Source organism: Camponotus vicinus, unplaced genomic scaffold, assembly GCF_025532165.1.
Source record: "Camponotus vicinus isolate PSW18456_S1 unplaced genomic scaffold, iyCamVici1.0 SCAF_8, whole genome shotgun sequence".
Lineage (NCBI taxonomy): Eukaryota > Metazoa > Arthropoda > Insecta > Hymenoptera > Formicidae > Camponotus > Camponotus vicinus.
Window position 1 is genome coordinate 9,711 of NW_028141980.1, and position 21,657 is coordinate 31,367.

At 59.4% G+C, this 21,657-nt stretch overlaps 1 protein-coding gene across 1 annotated transcript in view; it reads right to left on the reverse strand.

Moving 5' to 3' along the window:
• Positions 1–945: 945 nt before the first annotated feature.
• Positions 946–21,657, reverse strand: part of LOC145975846 (uncharacterized) — a 29,922-nt gene continuing 9,210 nt past the window's right edge. Inside the window, exon 2 of the mRNA XM_083106587.1 lies at positions 946–3,990. Within this exon, the coding sequence (XP_082962713.1) occupies positions 946–3,990 (3,045 nt within the window). The remainder of the gene's footprint in view (positions 3,991–21,657) is intronic.

Consider the following 21,657-nt stretch of genomic DNA (forward strand, 5'->3'; position numbering starts at 1 on the left):
GCGTGCGCCGGGCCTGGACGGAGGAGCGCCGCAGCTCGGCGATTTCCTCCGTCCACCAATATACGGCCCGTCTTGGGCGGGATGTTGCCCGGGGCATAGATGCGTCACACACCTGGTGCATGACGCCCCGGAGCCATTCCACTTCCTCGTGGATATCCCGCCCCGTTGCTCCCTCCGGCATCCCCCACGTTACCGCACGTAAGGCGGTCTCCAACTCCTCTTCATCAAGTTTCGTGAGGGCCCATCTCATTTCGTTGCCCCCCCCTTGAGGTGGGCGAGGAAATGGCCGACGCGCAGTGCCCAGGACCACCTCTATGTACAGGTGGTCCGAGAGGGTTTCCCCCCTCATGTCCTGCACCACGCGCCAGCCACTTACCATGCGTGCCGCATATGGGGAGCCCATCGTGATATCCACGATGGACTTGCCCTGCGGCCGCACACAAGTGCTTGCACGACCTCTGTTTAGTATGCAGAGGCCGTGCTCACTCGCCCACCCAACCAGGGTATTGCCCCTTCGATCCCGGCGAGTTTCTCCCCAGGCCGGGGACTTGGCGTTAAAGTCCCCGGCCACAATTACAGGGGCGTTGGGGGTGTCGCGCAGAATGCCCTGCACGACCGTCCCCAGTTGCTCGAGAAATGTCTCGAACTCGCCGGGTGTCCACCTAGGGGGGGCGTAGCACGAAGCTACATAAATGGGCCCCCACTTCGCAGCGACGAACCCCCCTCCTCTTTCTATCAGTCTGAGGGAGGGGGAGTTCACACCAGCCCTCACTATCGCCGCCGAGCCGCCGACATCCCCGACCCAATTGTCGTTGCGATCGGGGACCGTATACGGCTCGGCGACGATCCCCAATCCCATCTCACGCTCGACCAGGCTCTGCATAAACAGCTGCTGTGCCTGGCCGGCGTGATTAAGATTGGCTTGAAGGAGTCTGGTGGTCATGTTTATTCATGTTCCCCAGGCTCCTCCAGCGCCACCTCCATCTGCTCACCTTCCCCACCTTCAGGCTCCGGTGGGGGGTGATCTACGGACGCTTTGTCCGTCCTTGCTCGTGGCCTCCTTTGTGGCAGAGGAGGCTCCCACTCCATAACCCCCTCCCCATGCACGGAGGGGGTGGAGTCCTTCTCCTCACCTTTCTTTCCTCCCTCTATGGGGGAGGAGGTTGATGGGACGGGCTTAGTTGCCCGCCCGCCCGCTTTCCTTCTTGGTGCGGTACAGGTGCGAGAGCCTGCACGATGATCAGACGGCCGGCCGAGATCCGCACATACCGGGCATCTCGCCGGAGCCGTGCAGTCCCGGGCCGCATGCCCAGGTCTCCCGCACCTGTAGCAATCGCCTCCTCTATCCGTGGGGCTCGTGCACTGGGACTTTGTGTGTCCCTTTCCCATACATCTATAGCACTGGAGAGGTCTCCTCTCCAGTGCCTCCACTCGGGAATTGGTCCACCCTATCCTTACTTTTCTGGCTGCGGTTAACTTATTGGCCACAGCCAGAGGACATCGGACCCACACCGTGCCAAGGCCTCTGCCAGCGAACCGGATCGGCCCGACCCTAACCAGATCGGGGGCGCATCCGCCAACGGAGGCCACCGCCTTCCTCACGTCTTCCTCCTCCGTCGACTCACACAAGTCTCGGATCCGGAGCTCTGCTGTGGGGATGGGGCAGGCAACCCTCACCCCATCCTTTCCCACAAACACCTCCCGGATCTTCTCGGCAAGCGCTTCCGCCTTACGCCGATTGTCCGGGCCACCCACCTCGAACACCTGCGCACCCGTAACTGCCTTCCTGGCCGTCATCCCGTCGATATTCAGGCTGGCCAGGTCTATCTTCTCCGTGGCCAGCCTGATTGTCTCCTTATACTGGCCGGGTGGGCAGGTGATGACCACCGCGGCCGTCCTCGGAGTCCTTCTCCTCTTCACCTTTCCCCCTCCGCTCCCCTGTGCAAGGGGAGGTTGGGAGGCTCGTGCAGGGGGCCGAGGCTGGTTCGCGCCTTTACCGGCTCCCTCGGGTCTGGCCGCTGGAGCGGGAGTGCTCTTGGCGCGACTCTCCGCGGCTTTGCCCTGGCGGGCCTTCCTGCCGACCACCGTCCTCCATTCCTCGTCGTTCCCCTTAGCGGGAGGTGGCGGGGCGGGTCCATCGGTGGTGGCGGTTTCCTTCCTCTTCCTCTCAGGGGCTTTTTGGGGCCCCTGTCCATTTCCGGCCGTGTTTCTTGAGGGTTGAGGGGCCACAGGCTCCCTCTTCCCTCTCGGAGCCGGCCTTGGAGCGGATGGGGGAGAGGTTGTGTCCTCACTCCCCTTCTTCTTCCCTTTACTTTTCTTTTTCTTTTTCCTCTTCCTCTCCCCTTGTGCCTCTGCCCTGGGTGCAGAGGTCGCAGGGGGGGGAGTCTCCCTTGGAAGCCCCACGTCTCCACCCCTCTGAGAGTCGGAGGCTCTGGTCTCCTTCTCGATGACCGAGGCGGAGACGTAAGACTCCAGCGTCAGCGTCGGAGGTGACTTTGTCTTCCGGGGTTGAGGCGTGGGGGTGGGCATCGGGCTGGACTTCACTGTCCTGGACCCCTCGCCGTAGAGCTCGTTGAGCCTTTGGAGCATTTGGCTTCGCTCCCTCAGTGCCCTTTCTCTTCTTGCCTCATCTTCCGCATCCACGTCTATCGCCACCCGGCTGAGGCCTTCTACGACCTCGTCAAATTCCCCGCGTTTTTCTGCAGGGAGGCCAGGTGGATAGACGTCTATGTGTCTGGCCCCCCCTTTGAGCGCTGGACCTTTAATGTAAGGGCTCAGCTCCTCCTGGAGGGGTTGCGACGCCTTCCTGTTCTCCTCTTCTTTCTCCTTCCTCTCTTCACGAGGGGGGTTGGAGTGGGATGGGAGGGGTGGGAAGACCTTCCTGTCGTCTAGCCGGAGGGAGGTTGCCCCCTCCTCCTCCGAACTAGTCTCAATTGTAATGGCCCTCCTCCTCTTCACTCCTCTGTTCCTCTTCTGGCTTGGTGGAGGGGACTCGGGAGCCGGAGCCATTGGCTTTCGGGCCTCCTTCATCTCCCGTATTTCCGCCCTGAGCTGTTCAACTTCCTTCCTGTATCGTTCCAGCTCTCTCCTGTTCCCCATCTCCTCGTTCTCACGTGCTCTTTCGGCAAGAACGGTGGTGGCCGCCCTAACCATCGCAACCACCTTTCGCATCTCCCCGACCAGGCTGCCTTTCATCCCATTGGAACAGTCTGCTATTTTGTATATAGTGGCAGACTGCTCCACCATCCTCGCGACAACATCCTCCAGAGGGGCGTGGGATAGCTCCTCCTCCATGTCCTCTTCCTGCCTGAGGACCTCGTTCCATCTGGCCCCCTTAGGGGGAATGAGTGGGTCGAGGGCCTTCCGGGCACTTTCCTCCCGCGCATCCTCCTTCTTCTGTCTGGCCCGTTCCTCATCCTTTTCTCTTTTCCCCACGTACAGGCCGCAGCCTGGTTTCGGGTACCTTCCTCTTCCCTTCTTCTTCCGTAGGGCCTCCTCTTCCGTGATGTCCACGACGTCCACCTCCTCATCATCTAACTCCGTGGCACTTCCGTCGAGCGAGTCCACCTCCATGCCTACCTGTGCCCATCTCGGTTGGTCGATGGGATTTGGCTGTGGTTGAGACGGGGTTACCCCGCTCTCCCCACCACTTCTCTCGCCACCCGTTGTAGGAGTGGGGCTAAGCTCCACTTCGTTGGGTGCTATAGGCGGAGGTGGCGCCTCCTTCCCCGTCCCCGAAAGGGGTATTCTGGGTCCTAGCGTGACCCTCAATGCCCTGTCCAAGGACATTTTGGCGGCGACGTGTTCCACCTTGGTGACAAGAGGTTTGGACCCCTTGTCGGTGGTTTCATACGGCGCATAGCGCTCCCCGCCATGCGATCGATCACCCGCCCTACTCGCGGATCTTGTCCGCCCAGAGTATTGGGAGGTTGACGGTAAGGCCATCACCTCCTCAACACTTTCCCCCTCTCCGCTCCTTAGAGCCGTAACCTTTATTTTATTTTTGTTTTTATTTTGTTGGGTTTCTTTATTCGTGGTATTCATTTCAAAAATCATCCCACGGTCCCGCTGCGGCTCCGCCATCCAGGGTATACCCTCACCGGCCACGGAATGTTCCGTGACCGGGCCCCAAGTTCCCCCGGGGAGATGGCATATGGCACAGGTCGGGGGATGGGCATCCCCGACACAGGCCTCCAGCCCCCTACTAGCCCGTGGAGGTTTTGACGCCTCCACGGGTCTTCAGGGGTTCCGAGCCTCCGACCTCTCGGACACCGCAGCGGGTGGCGCCACCCGGGGGGCCCCACGGACGGTTGGGACGGGGCAGCCGCTCCCCTACCCCGCCTTGCCCGCCGTGGCGACCAGCTAAAGTCCCGCCCCGGGTCCTCTAGACCCGGGGCCATGCGCCGTCCCGGTGGTTGCCGCTTCGGAAGAGGAAACGGTCGCGGACAACCACCGGGTACCCAACATCTGCGCCGTCGGACCCCGACCTCCGAATACGTCGGAGCGGCTCCGGCGGCAGGCGGCGACCAGGGACCGACGAGGGGGAGATTTCCCCCACGCCGGGAGACCCGATCACCGTCATCCCCGTCACACCGACCCCGCCTCGGAAACGTCCGAGCGGCTCGGCGCGACCCGGGCCGGCAGTCCGGAAGATTCCGGTCACCTGGATATCTCCAGGTGAGTCAACCTGCCGACCCGTCCCCTCCTCCTACTCGGCGCGTATCCCGGGGTCACACCCCGGGCCGTTTGCCGAGCGGTGGGAGGCGACTACCCCCTTGCGGGACGCCGCTTCCACCCCTCCCCGGAGGGACACCCATACGTGGGTGACACCCCGGCTCGGAGTGGACCGGCCACCGCATCCCCCCCAGGAGTCACGGGCTAGCCCCGAGACCCCTATACTGTGGGACGCCGGAAGCACCCCATGCCAGGACGCGCGCCCACCCCGCAAGATCGCGAGGAAGACGCCGCCCCCAGACACAAGGCACCCCGGCACCCACATCCCCCCCGAGGGACACTACGTGGCAGGAGCACCCACCACGCAGCACCCACCAACCACCCGCGGGAGCACCCGCAATGTGCACGGAGGGAGGATAGAAATCCTCCCCTATCGGCTCCGTGCAGCCGGGGTTTGTAGTCGGGGTCTCCTTCCCCTACCGACATCGGGTCTCAATGACCCTTCGGGGACAGACTGTCCCCTGGGCAAAGCCGGGTGCCCTGGTACACTCTTAGCGAGTGATCCTCCCCGCCGGCCCTCCCGAAGGTTGAACCCTCGGTACTGTCTCAGCGGATCGTAGGATCACCCGAGCCCCTCCACCACGACAAGGTGGTGTACCACGGAGGGGAAAAATAGGGTCCCTTAATTCCGGTGCTAAATTTAAGGGACCCGCTAGCCCAACTTAGTCTAGGGCCCTTCCCGTTTAGCCCTCTCGCCAGGGCTCTCACATCATAGTTGGCACAGAGGACTCTCTCATCACTGGAAGGCCTCCGAAGGGAGTCATGTGCCGCTAGCCTCTCTCCGTTGTGCCTTAAAGAAGGGAGGAGGAGGACTCCCTACTCGACGGACACTCCTGTTGGGGGGGGCCCCCACCCGCCACTGTCCCCTCCCAGCTGTGAATACACCCGCCAGGAGGGACCCTTCCCCGGCGAGAGGGAAGCAGCGCCGCCCGTGAACGGGTATTCCCAGGACACAGGTCGGACGATCAGCAGGGGTGCGTCTATCACCCTTACCCCTTGGAGCACCGCCAAACCTACCCGGACCCCTATCGGAGGGGAGAAGTTGCGCTTGGTGATTTCATGCCAATACACCAAGGGCCCCGAACGCCTCCGCGTTTTTATACGAGGGGGAAGGCGCACCCCTGTTGGTCGGATATCAGAGTCGGGACTAAGTCCGTCGTCCTAATCCGCCCCTACCCGTGTCCCTGCATCCGCCTTTTTATACGAGGAGGAATGCAGACTCCTGTTGCTGGCCATATCAGCCTCTAGGTCTATGGACCCGTCACCTGATATGACCGCGCCACTCGACGGCAACCGTGACTCGAAACAAGTGTGCATCCGAATTTCCGGAGGGTGATGCACCACCCCTCGACATCTTGCGCTTTCGCCGCCAAGATGTATCCTACCCGGGACCCCACGGTCGGGGGATAACGCGGGCCCTCATCGAGAGGGCGATATGCCTAGGTGATTCCATGCGAATCCACCAAAGACACCGGACGCCTCCGCGTTTTTATACGAGGGGGAAGGCGCACCCCTGTTGGTCGGATATCAGAGTCGGGACTAAGTCCGTCGTCCTAATCCGCCCCTACCCGTGTCCCTGCATCCGCCTTTTTATACGAGGAGGAATGCAGACTCCTGTTGCTGGCCATATCAGCCTCTAGGTCGATCGACCCGTCACCTGATATGACCGCGCCACTCGACGGCAACCGCGACTCGAGACAAATGTGCATCCGAATTTCCGGAGGGTGATGCACCACCCCTCGACATCTTGCGCTTTCGCCGCCAAGATGTATCCTACCCGGGACCCCATGGTCTGGGGATAACGCGGGCCCTCAACGAGAGGGCAATATGCCTTGGTGATTCCATGCGAATCCACCAAAGGCACCGGACGCCTCCGCGTTTTTATACGAGGGGGAAGACGCACCCCTGTTGGTCGGATATCAGAGTCGGGACTAAGTCCGTCGTCCTAATCCGCCCCTACCCGTGTCCCTGCATCCGCCTTTTTATACGAGGAGGAATGCAGACTCCTGTTGCTGGCGATGTCAGCCTCGGGGTCAGTGACCCGTCACTTGACATCACCGCGCCACTCGACGGCAACCGTGACTCGAATTAAGTGTGCATCCGGATTTCCGGAGGGAGATGCACCACCCCTCGCCTCACCTTCCGCTTTCGCCGCAAAGGTGGGTCTCCTACCCGGACCCCTGACGAAGGGGAGATATAAGCTGTGGTGATCTTCATGCAGATACACCATCAGCACCGTACGCTTCCGAATTTTTTAACAAGAGGGGAGGCGCACCCTCTATTGACGCATCCCGGGTTCGGGACTCTACAAGTGGAATAAATCCCACATGTAGAGGTGCAATTCCGTTCCCCTAATGTCGCCACCTACCCGTGTCCCTGCATCCGCCTTTTTATACGAGGAGGAATGCAGACTCCTGTTGCTGGCGATGTCAGCCTCGGGGTCAGTGACCCGTCACTTGACATCACCGCGCCACTCGACGGCAACCGTGACTCGAAACAAGTGTGCATCCGAATTTCCGGAGGGTGATGCACCACCCCTCGACATCTTGCGCTTTCGCCGCCAAGACGTATCCTACCCGGGACCCCACGGTCGGGGGATAACGCGGGCCCTCATCGAGAGGGCATTATGCCTAGGTGATTCCATGCGAATCCACCAAAGACACCGGACGCCTCCGCGTTTTTATACGAGGGGGAAGGCGCACCCCTGTTGGTCGGATATTAGAGTCGGGACTAAGTCCGTCGTCCTAATCCGCCCCTACCCGTGTCCCTGCATCCGCCTTTTTATACGAGGAGGAATGCAGACTCCTGTTGCTGGCGATGTCAGCCTCGGGGTCAATGACCCGTCACTTGACATCACCGCGCCACTCGACGGCAACCGTGACTCGAGATAAGTGTGTCTCCGGTTTTCCGGAGGGTGAGACACTACCCCTCGGTTCACCTCCCGCTTTCGCCGCAAAGGTGAGTTCCCTACCCGGACCCCTAACGAGGGGAGAACAAGCTGTGGTGATCTTCTTGCAGATACACCATCAGCACCGTACGCTTCCGAGTTTTTTAACAAGAGGGGAGGCGCACCCTCTATTGACGCATCCCGGGTTCGGGACTCTACAAGTGGGATAAATCCCACAGGTAGAGGTGCAATTCCGTTCCCCTAATGTCGCCACCTACCCGTGTCCCTGCATCCGCCTTTTTATACGAGGAGGAATGCAGACTCCTGTTGCTGGCGATGTCAGCCTCGGGGTCAGTGACCCGTCACTTGACATCACCGCGCCACTCGACGGCAACCGTGACTCGAGATAAGTGTGTCTCCGGTTTTCCGGAGGGTGAGACACTACCCCTCGGTTCACCTCCCGCTTTCGCCGCAAAGGTGAGTTCCCTACCCGGACCCCTAACGAGGGGAGAACAAGCTGTGGTGATCTTCATGTAGATACACCATCAGCACCGTACGCTTCCGAATTTTTTAACAAGAGGGGAGGCGCACCCTCTATTGACGCATCCCGGGTTCGGGACTCTACAAGTGGAATAAATCCCACAGGTAGAGGTGCAATTCCGTTCCCCTAATGTCGCCACCTACCCGTGTCCCTGCATCCGCCTTTTTATACGAGGAGGAATGCAGACTCCTGTTGCTGGCGATGTCAGCCTCGGGGTCAGTGACCCGTCACTTGACATCACCGCGCCACTCGACGGCAACCGTGACTCGAAGCAAGTGTGCCTCCGAATTTCCGGAGGGTGAGGCACAACCCTCTTTCCCACCATGACGCATCCACGTCATAATGGTCCTTGACCTACCCGAAGCCCCCATCATAGGGCCACGCTTCGCTTCCACGTGGAAGCGATTTGCGTAAGGCATCTCCATCGTGAGATGCTCTACGCCCGATCTGCCTGCGATTATTTATCCAGGGGTGGGCAGGCCCCCTGTCGCCGACGTGCAACGCCGACTCCTAACCCGTGTCCCCGCCTCCGCTTTTTTTATTAAGCGAGGGGAAGGCGGACCCTTCGCCGTGACGATGTCGACCTCGGGGGGCCAGGTTTCCCTGTACTCCTATCCCCGTCACCCGCATCGCCCCTGCCCGATATGCTGAATGCCTTCGGAATTATAAGGGGAAGGCATCACCCCTTACCAAAACTTTGCCATCTGGCTGAGTAAACTACCTACCCGGATTCCCCGTGGATGTAAGCCATCCAGGGGGACCCGCCCTCGGATGGGGGAGGGCAGCGAAGCCCCCGGTCCGCGATGATCCAGGGATACGGTTTCCCCGGGCCATCACTCCTGACCGCCCGAGATGCTGGATGAGTTCACCGACATTCGATCGAAGCACCACAGCTTGAGGGCCGTATTCGATAGCCCCCGCCCCAACTCAACGGGCGTTCACCCGCCTTTAAAGACGTGACCATGGTGCCCCGATCGACGCCAGCTCCCTCATCCAGCATCAGCATCTACTGCGCCTCACAGGCGCCTGCCACGTGGCAGTCAATCGGCTCCTTCCCGCGCGCATACTCTCACACACACCCACACACGCCCGCACACACACCCACACATCCACACGCACACACACACACACACACACACTCACATACCCCATGGGTGTCATTGGTCAAGGTGGTCTCGCCTCTGGCCCGGCTGGGTGACTAAGTCACCCGAACCAGTCCCTCGGGCGAGGTCTCGACCCGCACCCATTCTTCCCCACTGAGGGACGCCTCACAGCGGAGCACCGACTGCTCAGCACCCTCATCCCAGCGGGAGCACCCGCTATACGCTTAACATTCATCCATAGCTCAGGAGTTAGAAGGGAAGAAGGTAATAAGGTTGAAGGGATCAGCAGAAGACAGAATAGTAAGAGAGTAGAAAGAAATGAGTCAGGGCGTTCTCCCGCCCTTAACGGCACTCGGTGGGCCGGGCATTTGAAGTCAGGGTTTGCCATCCCCTATCCGTGATGGGCCATACGCCCAAGGTCACAGAAAACCTCTTCCCGCTCCCGCCAACAGGCGGGAAGCGAGGAAGTGCAATGGTGTGCTCTTAGACCCATTCTCCGAAGAGAATGGGAGCCCCTCCACCACGACAAGGTGGCACACCGCGGAGAGGAAAAATAGGGTCCCTAAATTCGTCAAGGGACCCGCTAGCCCAACTTAGTCTAGGGCCCTTCCCGTTTTAGCCCTCTCGCCAGGGCTCTCACACCATTGTTGGCACAGAGGACTCTCTCATCACTGGAAGGCCTCCGAAGGGAGTCATGTGCCGCTAGCCTCTCTCCGTTGTGCCTTAAAGAAGGGAGGAGGAGGACTCCCTACTCGACGGACACTCCTGTTGGGGGGGGCCCCCACCCGCCACTGTCCCCTCCCAGCTGTGAATACACCCGCCAGGAGGGACCCTTCCCCGGCGAGAGGGAAGCAGCGCCGCCCGTGAACGGGTATTCCCAGGACACAGGTCGGACGATCAGCAGGGGTGCGTCTATCACCCTTACCCCTTGGAGCACCGCCAAACCTACCCGGACCCCTATCGGAGGGGAGAAGTTGCGCTTGGTGATTTCATGCCAATACACCAAGGGCCCCGAACGCCTCCGCGTTTTTATACGAGGGGGAAGGCGCACCCCTGTTGGTCGGATATCAGAGTCGGGACTAAGTCCGTCGTCCTAATCCGCCCCTACCCGTGTCCCTGCATCCGCCTTTTTATACGAGGAGGAATGCAGACTCCTGTTGCTGGCCATATCAGCCTCTAGGTCTATGGACCCGTCACCTGATATGACCGCGCCACTCGACGGCAACCGTGACTCGAAACAAGTGTGCATCCGAATTTCCGGAGGGTGATGCACCACCCCTCGACATCTTGCGCTTTCGCCGCCAAGATGTATCCTACCCGGGACCCCACGGTCGGGGGATAACGCGGGCCCTCATCGAGAGGGCGATATGCCTAGGTGATTCCATGCGAATCCACCAAAGACACCGGACGCCTCCGCGTTTTTATACGAGGGGGAAGGCGCACCCCTGTTGGTCGGATATCAGAGTCGGGACTAAGTCCGTCGTCCTAATCCGCCCCTACCCGTGTCCCTGCATCCGCCTTTTTATACGAGGAGGAATGCAGACTCCTGTTGCTGGCCATATCAGCCTCTAGGTCGATCGACCCGTCACCTGATATGACCGCGCCTCTCGACGGCATCCGTGACTCGAATTAAGCGTGCATCCGGATTTCCGGAGGGTGATGCACCACCCCTCCACATCTTGCGCTTTCGCCGCCAAGATGTATCCTACCCGGGACCCCATGGTCGGGGGATAACGCGGGCCCTCTACGAGAGGGCAATATGCCTTGGTGATTCCATGCGAATCCACCAAAGGCACCGGACGCCTCCGCGTTTTTATACGAGGGGGAAGACGCACCCCTGTTGGTCGGATATCAGAGTCGGGACTAAGTCCGTCGTCCTAATCCGCCCCTACCCGTGTCCCTGCATCCGCCTTTTTATACGAGGAGGAATGCAGACTCCTGTTGCTGGCGATGTCAGCCTCGGGGTCAGTGACCCGTCACTTGACATCACCGCGCCACTCGACGGCAACCGTGACTCGAATTAAGTGTGCATCCGGATTTCCGGAGGGAGATGCACCACCCCTCGTCTCACCTTCCGCTTTCGCCGCAAAGGTGGGTCTCCTACCCGGACCCCTGACGAAGGGGAGATATAAGCTGTGGTGATCTTCATGCAGATACACCATCAGCACCGTACGCTTCCGAATTTTTTAACAAGAGGGGAGGCGCACCCTCTATTGACGCATCCCGGGTTCGGGACTCTACAAGTGGAATAAATCCCACATGTAGAGGTGCAATTCCGTTCCCCTAATGTCGCCACCTACCCGTGTCCCTGCATCCGCCTTTTTATACGAGGAGGAATGCAGACTCCTGTTGCTGGCGATGTCAGCCTCGGGGTCAGTGACCCGTCACTTGACATCACCGCGCCACTCGACGGCAACCGTGACTCGAAACAAGTGTGCATCCGAATTTCCGGAGGGTGATGCACCACCCCTCGACATCTTGCGCTTTCGCCGCCAAGACGTATCCTACCCGGGACCCCACGGTCGGGGGATAACGCGGGCCCTCATCGAGAGGGCATTATGCCTAGGTGATTCCATGCGAATCCACCAAAGACACCGGACGCCTCCGCGTTTTTATACGAGGGGGAAGGCGCACCCCTGTTGGTCGGATATTAGAGTCGGGACTAAGTCCGTCGTCCTAATCCGCCCCTACCCGTGTCCCTGCATCCGCCTTTTTATACGAGGAGGAATGCAGACTCCTGTTGCTGGCGATGTCAGCCTCGGGGTCAATGACCCGTCACTTGACATCACCGCGCCACTCGACGGCAACCGTGACTCGAGATAAGTGTGTCTCCGGTTTTCCGGAGGGTGAGACACTACCCCTCGGTTCACCTCCCGCTTTCGCCGCAAAGGTGAGTTCCCTACCCGGACCCCTAACGAGGGGAGAACAAGCTGTGGTGATCTTCTTGCAGATACACCATCAGCACCGTACGCTTCCGAGTTTTTTAACAAGAGGGGAGGCGCACCCTCTATTGACGCATCCCGGGTTCGGGACTCTACAAGTGGGATAAATCCCACAGGTAGAGGTGCAATTCCGTTCCCCTAATGTCGCCACCTACCCGTGTCCCTGCATCCGCCTTTTTATACGAGGAGGAATGCAGACTCCTGTTGCTGGCGATGTCAGCCTCGGGGTCAGTGACCCGTCACTTGACATCACCGCGCCACTCGACGGCAACCGTGACTCGAGATAAGTGTGTCTCCGGTTTTCCGGAGGGTGAGACACTACCCCTCGGTTCACCTCCCGCTTTCGCCGCAAAGGTGAGTTCCCTACCCGGACCCCTAACGAGGGGAGAACAAGCTGTGGTGATCTTCATGTAGATACACCATCAGCACCGTACGCTTCCGAATTTTTTAACAAGAGGGGAGGCGCACCCTCTATTGACGCATCCCGGGTTCGGGACTCTACAAGTGGAATAAATCCCACAGGTAGAGGTGCAATTCCGTTCCCCTAATGTCGCCACCTACCCGTGTCCCTGCATCCGCCTTTTTATACGAGGAGGAATGCAGACTCCTGTTGCTGGCGATGTCAGCCTCGGGGTCAGTGACCCGTCACTTGACATCACCGCGCCACTCGACGGCAACCGTGACTCGAAGCAAGTGTGCCTCCGAATTTCCGGAGGGTGAGGCACAACCCTCTTTCCCACCATGACGCATCCACGTCATAATGGTCCTTGACCTACCCGAAGCCCCCATCATAGGGCCACGCTTCGCTTCCACGTGGAAGCGATTTGCGTAAGGCATCTCCATCGTGAGATGCTCTACGCCCGATCTGCCTGCGATTATTTATCCAGGGGTGGGCAGGCCCCCTGTCGCCGACGTGCAACGCCGACTCCTAACCCGTGTCCCCGCCTCCGCTTTTTTTATTAAGCGAGGGGAAGGCGGACCCTTCGCCGTGACGATGTCGACCTCGGGGGGCCAGGTTTCCCTGTACTCCTATCCCCGTCACCCGCATCGCCCCTGCCCGATATGCTGAATGCCTTCGGAATTATAAGGGGAAGGCATCACCCCTTACCAAAACTTTGCCATCTGGCTGAGTAAACTACCTACCCGGATTCCCCGTGGGTGTAAGCCATCCAGGGGGACCCGCCCTCGGATGGGGGAGGGCAGCGAAGCCCCCGGTCCGCGATGATCCAGGGATACGGTTTCCCCGGACCATCACTCCTGACCGCCCGAGATGCTGGATGAGTTCACCGACATTCGATCGAAGCACCACAGCTTGAGGGCCGTATTCGATAGCCCCCGCCCCAACTCAACGGGCGTTCACCCGCCTTTAAAGACGTGACCATGGTGCCCCGATCGACGCCAGCTCCCTCATCCAGCATCAGCATCTACTGCGCCTCACAGGCGCCTGCCACGTGGCAGTCAATCGACTCCTTCCCGCGCGCATACTCTCACACACACCCACACACACCCGCACAAACACCCACACATCCACACGCACACACACACACACACACACACACACTCACATACCCCATGGGTGTCATTGGTCAAGGTGGTCTCGCCTCTGGCCCGGCTGGGTGACTAAGTCACCCGAACCAGTCCCTCGGGCGAGGTCTCGACCCGCACCCATTCTTCCCCACTGAGGGACGCCTCACAGCGGAGCACCGACTGTTCAGCACCCTCATCCCAGCGGGAGCACCCGATAAACGCTTAACATTCATCCATAGCTCAGGAGTTAGAAGGGAAGAAGGTAATAAGGTTGAAGGGATCAGCAGAAGACAGAATAGTAAGAGAGTAGAAAGAAATGAGTCAGGGCGTTCTCCCGCCCTTAACGGCACTCGGTGGGCCGGGCATTTGAAGTCAGGGTTTGCCATCCCCTATCCGTGATGGGCCATACGCCCAAGGCCACAGAAAACCTCTTCCCGCTCCCGCCAATAGGCGGGAAGCGAGGAAGTGCAATGGTGTGCTCTTAGACCCATTCTCCGAAGAGAATGGGAGCCCCTCCACCACGACAAGGTGGCACACCGCGGAGAGGAAAAATAGGGTCCCTATTCGTTAAGGGTCCCGTAAGCCCCACTTAGTCTAGGGCCCTTCCCTTTTTAGCCCTCTCGCCAGGGCTCTCACACCAATGTTGGCACAGAGGACTCTCTCATCACTGGAAGGCCTCCGAAGGGAGTCATGTGCCGCTAGCCTCTCTCCGTTGTGTCTTAAAGAAGGGAGGAGAGGACTCCCTACTCGACGGACACTCCTGTTGGGGGGGGCCCCCACCCGCTGCTGTCCCCTCCCAGCTGTGAATACACCCGCCAGGAGGGACCCTTCCCCGGCGAGAGGGAAGCAGCGCCGCCCGTGAACGGGTACTCCCAGGACACAGGTCGGACGATCAGCAGGGGTGCGTCTATCACCCTTACCCCTTGGAGCACCGCCAAACCCGGACCCCTATCGGAGGGGAGAAGTTGCGCTTGGTGATTACATGCCAATACACCAAGGGCCCCGATCGCCTCCGCGTTTTTATACGAGGGGGAAGGCGCACCCCTGTTGGTCGGATATCAGAGTCGGGACTAAGTCCGTCTTCCTAATCCGCCCCTACCCGTGTCCCTGCATCCGCCTTTTTATACGAGGAGGAATGCAGACTCCTGTTGCTGGCCATATCAGCCTCTAGGTCGATGGACCCGTCACCTGATATGACCGCGCCACTCGACGGCAACCGTGACTCGAAACAAGTGTGCATCCGAATTTCCGGAGGGTGATGCACCACCCCTCGACATCTTGCGCTTTCGCCGCCAAGATGTATCCTACCCGAGGCCCCATGGTCGGGGATAACGCGAGCCCTCATCGAGAGGGCAATATGCCTTGGTGATTCCATGCGAATCCACCAGAGGCACCGGACGCCTCCGCGTTTTTATACGAGGGGGAAGACGCACCCCTGTTGGTCGGATATCAGAGTCGGGACTAAGTCCGTCGTCCTAATCCGCCCCTACCCGTGTCCCTGCATCCGCCTTTTTATACGAGGAGGAATGCAGACTCCTGTTGCTGGCCATATTAGCCTCGGGGTTTCCACCCGTCACCTAATATGACCGCGCCTCTCGACGGCATCCATGACTCGAATTAAGCGTGCATCCGGATTTCCGGAGGGAGATGCACCACCCCTCGCCTCACCTTCCGCTTTCGCCGCAAAGGTGGGTCTCCTATCCGGACCCCTAACGAAGGGGAGATATAAGCTGTGGTGATCTTCATGCAGATACACCATCAGCACCGTACGCTTCCGAATTTTTAACAAGAGGGGAGGCGCACCCTCTATTGACGCATCCCGGGTTCGGGACTCTACAAGTGGAATAGATCCCACAGGTAGAGGTGCAATTCCGTTCCCCTAATGTCGCCGCCTACCCGTGTCCCTGCATCCGCCTTTTTATACGAGGAGGAATGCAGACTCCTGTTGCTGGCCATATTAGCCTCGGGGTTTCCACCCGTCACCTAATATGACCGCGCCTCTCGACGGCATCCATGACTCGAATTAAGCGTGCATCCGGATTTCCGGAGGGAGATGCACCACCCCTCGCCTCACCTTCCGCTTTCGCCGCAAAGGTGAGTTCCCTACCCGGACCCCTAACGAGGGGAGACACAAGCTGTGGTGATCTTCATGTAGATACACCATCAGCACCGCACGCTTCCGAATTTTTTAACAAGAGGGGAAGCGCACCCTCTATTGACGCATCCCGGGTTCGGGACTCTACCAGTGGGGTAAACCCCAACGGTAGAGGTACAATTCCGTCCCCCTAATGTCGCCACCTACCCGTGTCCCTGCATCCGCCTTTTTATACGAGGAGGAATGCAGACTCCTGTTGCTGGCGATGTCAGCCTCGGGGTCAGTGACCCGTCACTTGACATCACCGCGCCACTCGACGGCAACCGTGACTCGAAATATGTGTCTCCGGTTTTCCGGAGGGTGAGACACACCCCTCAGTTCACCTCCCGCTTTCGCCGCAAAGGTGAGTTTCCTACCCGGACCCCTCTGGTAGGGGAGACTTGTCGTGGTGATCTCATTACAGATACACCAACGACCCCGAACGCCTCCGCGTTTTTATACGAGGGGGAAGGCGTACCCCTGTCGGTCGGATATTAGGTTCAGGACCCTACGAGGTAACAGCCCGTCGCCCTAATCCGCCCCTACCCGTGTCCCTGCATCCGCCTTTTTATACGAGGAGGAATGCAGACTCCTGTTGCTGGCGATGTCAGCCTCAGGATTCTACGAGGTAGCAACCCGTTGCCTGACATCACCGCGCCACTCGACGGCAACCGTGACTCGATACAAGTGTGCCTCCGAATTTCCGGAGGGTGAGGCACAACCCTCTTTCCCACCATGACGCATCCACGTCATAATGGTCCTTGACCTACCCGAAGCCCCCATCATAGGGCCGCACTTCGCTTCCACGTGGAAGCGATTTGCGTAAGGCATCTCCATCGTGAGATGCTCTACGCCCGATCTGCCTGCGATTATTTATCCAGGGGTGGGCAGGCCCCCTGTCGCCGACGTGCAACGCCGACTCCTAACCCGTGTCCCCGCCTCCGCTTTTTTTATTAAGCGAGGGGAAGGCGGACCCTTCGCCGTGACGATGTCGACCTCGGGGGGCCAGGTTTCCCTGTACTCCTATCCCCGTCACCCGCATCGCCCCTGCCCGATATGCTGAATGCCTTCGGAATTATAAGGGGAAGGCATCACCCCTTACCAAAACTTTGCCATCTGGCTGAGTAAGCTACCTACCCGGATTCCCCGTGGGTGTAAGCCATCCAGGGGGACCCGCCCTCGGATGGGGGAGGGCAGCGAAGCCCCCGGTCCGCGATGATCCAGGGATACGGTTTCCCCGGGCCATCACTCCTGACCGCCCGAGATGCTGGCTGAGTTCACCGACATTCGATCGAAGCACCACAGCTTGAGGGCCGTATTCGATAGCCCCCGCCCCAACTCAACGGGCGTTCACCCGCCTTTAAAGACGTGACCATGGTGCCCCGACCGACGCCAGCTCCCTCATCCAGCATCAGCATCTACTGCGCCTCACAGGCGCCTGCCACGTGGCAGTCAAATCGAATCCTACCCGCGCGCATACTCTCACACATACACACACACGCCCGCACACACCCCACACATCCACGCGCACACCCACCCACACACACACACACTCACATACCCCATGGGTGTCATTGGTCAAGGTGGTCTCGCCTCTGGCCCGGCTGGGTGACTAAGTCACCCGAACCAGTCCCTCGGGCGAGGTCTCGACCCGCACCCATTCTTCCTCACTGAGGGACGCCTAGCAGCGGAGCACCGACTGTTCGGCACCCTCATCCCAGCGGGAGCACCCGCTATACGTTTAACTTTCATCCATAGCTCAGGAGTTAGAAGGGAAGAAGGTAATAAGGTTGAAGGGATCAGCAGAAGACAGAATAGAAAGAGAGTAGAAAGAAATGAGTCAGGGCGTTCTCCCGCCCTTAACGGCACTCGGTGGGCCGGGCATTTGAAGTCAGGGTATGCCATCCCCTATCCGTGATGGGCCATACGCCCAAGGCCACAGAAAACCTCTTCCCGCTCCCGCCAACAGGCGGGAAGCGAGGAAGTGCAATGGTGTGCTCTTAGACCCATTCTCCGAAGAGAATGGGAGCCCCTCCACCACGACAAGGTGGCACACCGCGGAGAGGAAAAATAGGGTCCCTTAATTCCGGTGCTAAATTTAAGGGACCCGCTAGCCCAACTTAGTCTAGGGCCCTTCCCGTTTAGCCCTCTCGCCAGGGCTCTCACATCATAGTTGGCACAGAGGACTCTCTCATCACTGGAAGGCCTCCGAAGGGAGTCATGTGCCGCTAGCCTCTCTCCGTTGTGCCTTAAAGAAGGGAGGAGGAGGACTCCCTACTCGACGGACACTCCTGTTGGGGGGGGCCCCCACCCGCCACTGTCCCCTCCCAGCTGTGAATACACCCGCCAGGAGGGACCCTTCCCCGGCGAGAGGGAAGCAGCGCCGCCCGTGAACGGGTATTCCCAGGACACAGGTCGGACGATCAGCAGGGGTGCGTCTATCACCCTTACCCCTTGGAGCACCGCCAAACCTACCCGGACCCCTATCGGAGGGGAGAAGTTGCGCTTGGTGATTTCATGCCAATACACCAAGGGCCCCGAACGCCTCCGCGTTTTTATACGAGGGGGAAGGCGCACCCCTGTTGGTCGGATATCAGAGTCGGGACTAAGTCCGTCGTCCTAATCCGCCCCTACCCGTGTCCCTGCATCCGCCTTTTTATACGAGGAGGAATGCAGACTCCTGTTGCTGGCCATATCAGCCTCTAGGTCTATGGACCCGTCACCTGATATGACCGCGCCACTCGACGGCAACCGTGACTCGAAACAAGTGTGCATCCGAATTTCCGGAGGGTGATGCACCACCCCTCGACATCTTGCGCTTTCGCCGCCAAGATGTATCCTACCCGGGACCCCACGGTCGGGGGATAACGCGGGCCCTCATCGAGAGGGCGATATGCCTAGGTGATTCCATGCGAATCCACCAAAGACACCGGACGCCTCCGCGTTTTTATACGAGGGGGAAGGCGCACCCCTGTTGGTCGGATATCAGAGTCGGGACTAAGTCCGTCGTCCTAATCCGCCCCTACCCGTGTCCCTGCATCCGCCTTTTTATACGAGGAGGAATGCAGACTCCTGTTGCTGGCCATATCAGCCTCTAGGTCGATCGACCCGTCACCTGATATGACCGCGCCACTCGACGGCAACCGCGACTCGAGACAAATGTGCATCCGAATTTCCGGAGGGTGATGCACCACCCCTCGACATCTTGCGCTTTCGCCGCCAAGATGTATCCTACCCGGGACCCCATGGTCTGGGGATAACGCGGGCCCTCAACGAGAGGGCAATATGCCTTGGTGATTCCATGCGAATCCACCAAAGGCACCGGACGCCTCCGCGTTTTTATACGAGGGGGAAGACGCACCCCTGTTGGTCGGATATCAGAGTCGGGACTAAGTCCGTCGTCCTAATCCGCCCCTACCCGTGTCCCTGCATCCGCCTTTTTATACGAGGAGGAATGCAGACTCCTGTTGCTGGCGATGTCAGCCTCGGGGTCAGTGACCCGTCACTTGACATCACCGCGCCACTCGACGGCAACCGTGACTCGAATTAAGTGTGCATCCGGATTTCCGGAGGGAGATGCACCACCCCTCGCCTCACCTTCCGCTTTCGCCGCAAAGGTGGGTCTCCTACCCGGACCCCTGACGAAGGGGAGATATAAGCTGTGGTGATCTTCATGCAGATACACCATCAGCACCGTACGCTTCCGAATTTTTTAACAAGAGGGGAGGCGCACCCTCTATTGACGCATCCCGGGTTCGGGACTCTACAAGTGGAATAAATCCCACATGTAGAGGTGCAATTCCGTTCCCCTAATGTCGCCACCTACCCGTGTCCCTGCATCCGCCTTTTTATACGAGGAGGAATGCAGACTCCTGTTGCTGGCGATGTCAGCCTCGGGGTCAGTGACCCGTCACTTGACATCACCGCGCCACTCGACGGCAACCGTGACTCGAAACAAGTGTGCATCCGAATTTCCGGAGGGTGATGCACCACCCCTCGACATCTTGCGCTTTCGCCGCCAAGACGTATCCTACCCGGGACCCCACGGTCGGGGGATAACGCGGGCCCTCATCGAGAGGGCATTATGCCTAGGTGATTCCATGCGAATCCACCAAAGACACCGGACGCCTCCGCGTTTTTATACGAGGGGGAAGGCGCACCCCTGTTGGTCGGATATTAGAGTCGGGACTAAGTCCGTCGTCCTAATCCGCCCCTACCCGTGTCCCTGCATCCGCCTTTTTATACGAGGAGGAATGCAGACTCCTGTTGCTGGCGATGTCAGCCTCGGGGTCAATGACCCGTCACTTGACATCACCGCGCCACTCGACGGCAACCGTGACTCGAGATAAGTGTGTCTCCGGTTTTCCGGAGGGTGAGACACTACCCCTCGGTTCACCTCCCGCTTTCGCCGCAAAGGTGAGTTCCCTACCCGGACCCCTAACGAGGGGAGAACAAGCTGTGGTGATCTTCTTGCAGATACACCATCAGCACCGTACGCTTCCGAGTTTTTTAACAAGAGGGGAGGCGCACCCTCTATTGACGCATCCCGGGTTCGGGACTCTACAAGTGGGATAAATCCCACAGGTAGAGGTGCAATTCCGTTCCCCTAATGTCGCCACCTACCCGTGTCCCTGCATCCGCCTTTTTATACGAGGAGGAATGCAGACTCCTGTTGCTGGCGATGTCAGCCTCGGGGTCAGTGACCCGTCACTTGACATCACCGCGCCACTCGACGGCAACCGTGACTCGAGATAAGTGTGTCTCCGGTTTTCCGGAGGGTGAGACACTACCCCTCGGTTCACCTCCCGCTTTCGCCGCAAAGGTGAGTTCCCTACCCGGACCCCTAACGAGGGGAGAACAAGCTGTGGTGATCTTCATGTAGATACACCATCAGCACCGTACGCTTCCGAATTTTTTAACAAGAGGGGAGGCGCACCCTCTATTGACGCATCCCGGGTTCGGGACTCTACAAGTGGAATAAATCCCACAGGTAGAGGTGCAATTCCGTTCCCCTAATGTCGCCACCTACCCGTGTCCCTGCATCCGCCTTTTTATACGAGGAGGAATGCAGACTCCTGTTGCTGGCGATGTCAGCCTCGGGGTCAGTGACCCGTCACTTGACATCACCGCGCCACTCGACGGCAACCGTGACTCGAAGCAAGTGTGCCTCCGAATTTCCGGAGGGTGAGGCACAACCCTCTTTCCCACCATGACGCATCCACGTCATAATGGTCCTTGACCTACCCGAAGCCCCCATCATAGGGCCACGCTTCGCTTCCACGTGGAAGCGATTTGCGTAAGGCATCTCCATCGTGAGATGCTCTACGCCCGATCTGCCTGCGATTATTTATCCAGGGGTGGGCAGGCCCCCTGTCGCCGACGTGCAACGCCGACTCCTAACCCGTGTCCCCGCCTCCGCTTTTTTTATTAAGCGAGGGGAAGGCGGACCCTTCGCCGTGACGATGTCGACCTCGGGGGGCCAGGTTTCCCTGTACTCCTATCCCCGTCACCCGCATCGCCCCTGCCCGATATGCTGAATGCCTTCGGAATTATAAGGGGAAGGCATCACCCCTTACCAAAACTTTGCCATCTGGCTGAGTAAACTACCTACCCGGATTCCCCGTGGATGTAAGCCATCCAGGGGGACCCGCCCTCGGATGGGGGAGGGCAGCGAAGCCCCCGGTCCGCGATGATCCAGGGATACGGTTTCCCCGGGCCATCACTCCTGACCGCCCGAGATGCTGGATGAGTTCACCGACATTCGATCGAAGCACCACAGCTTGAGGGCC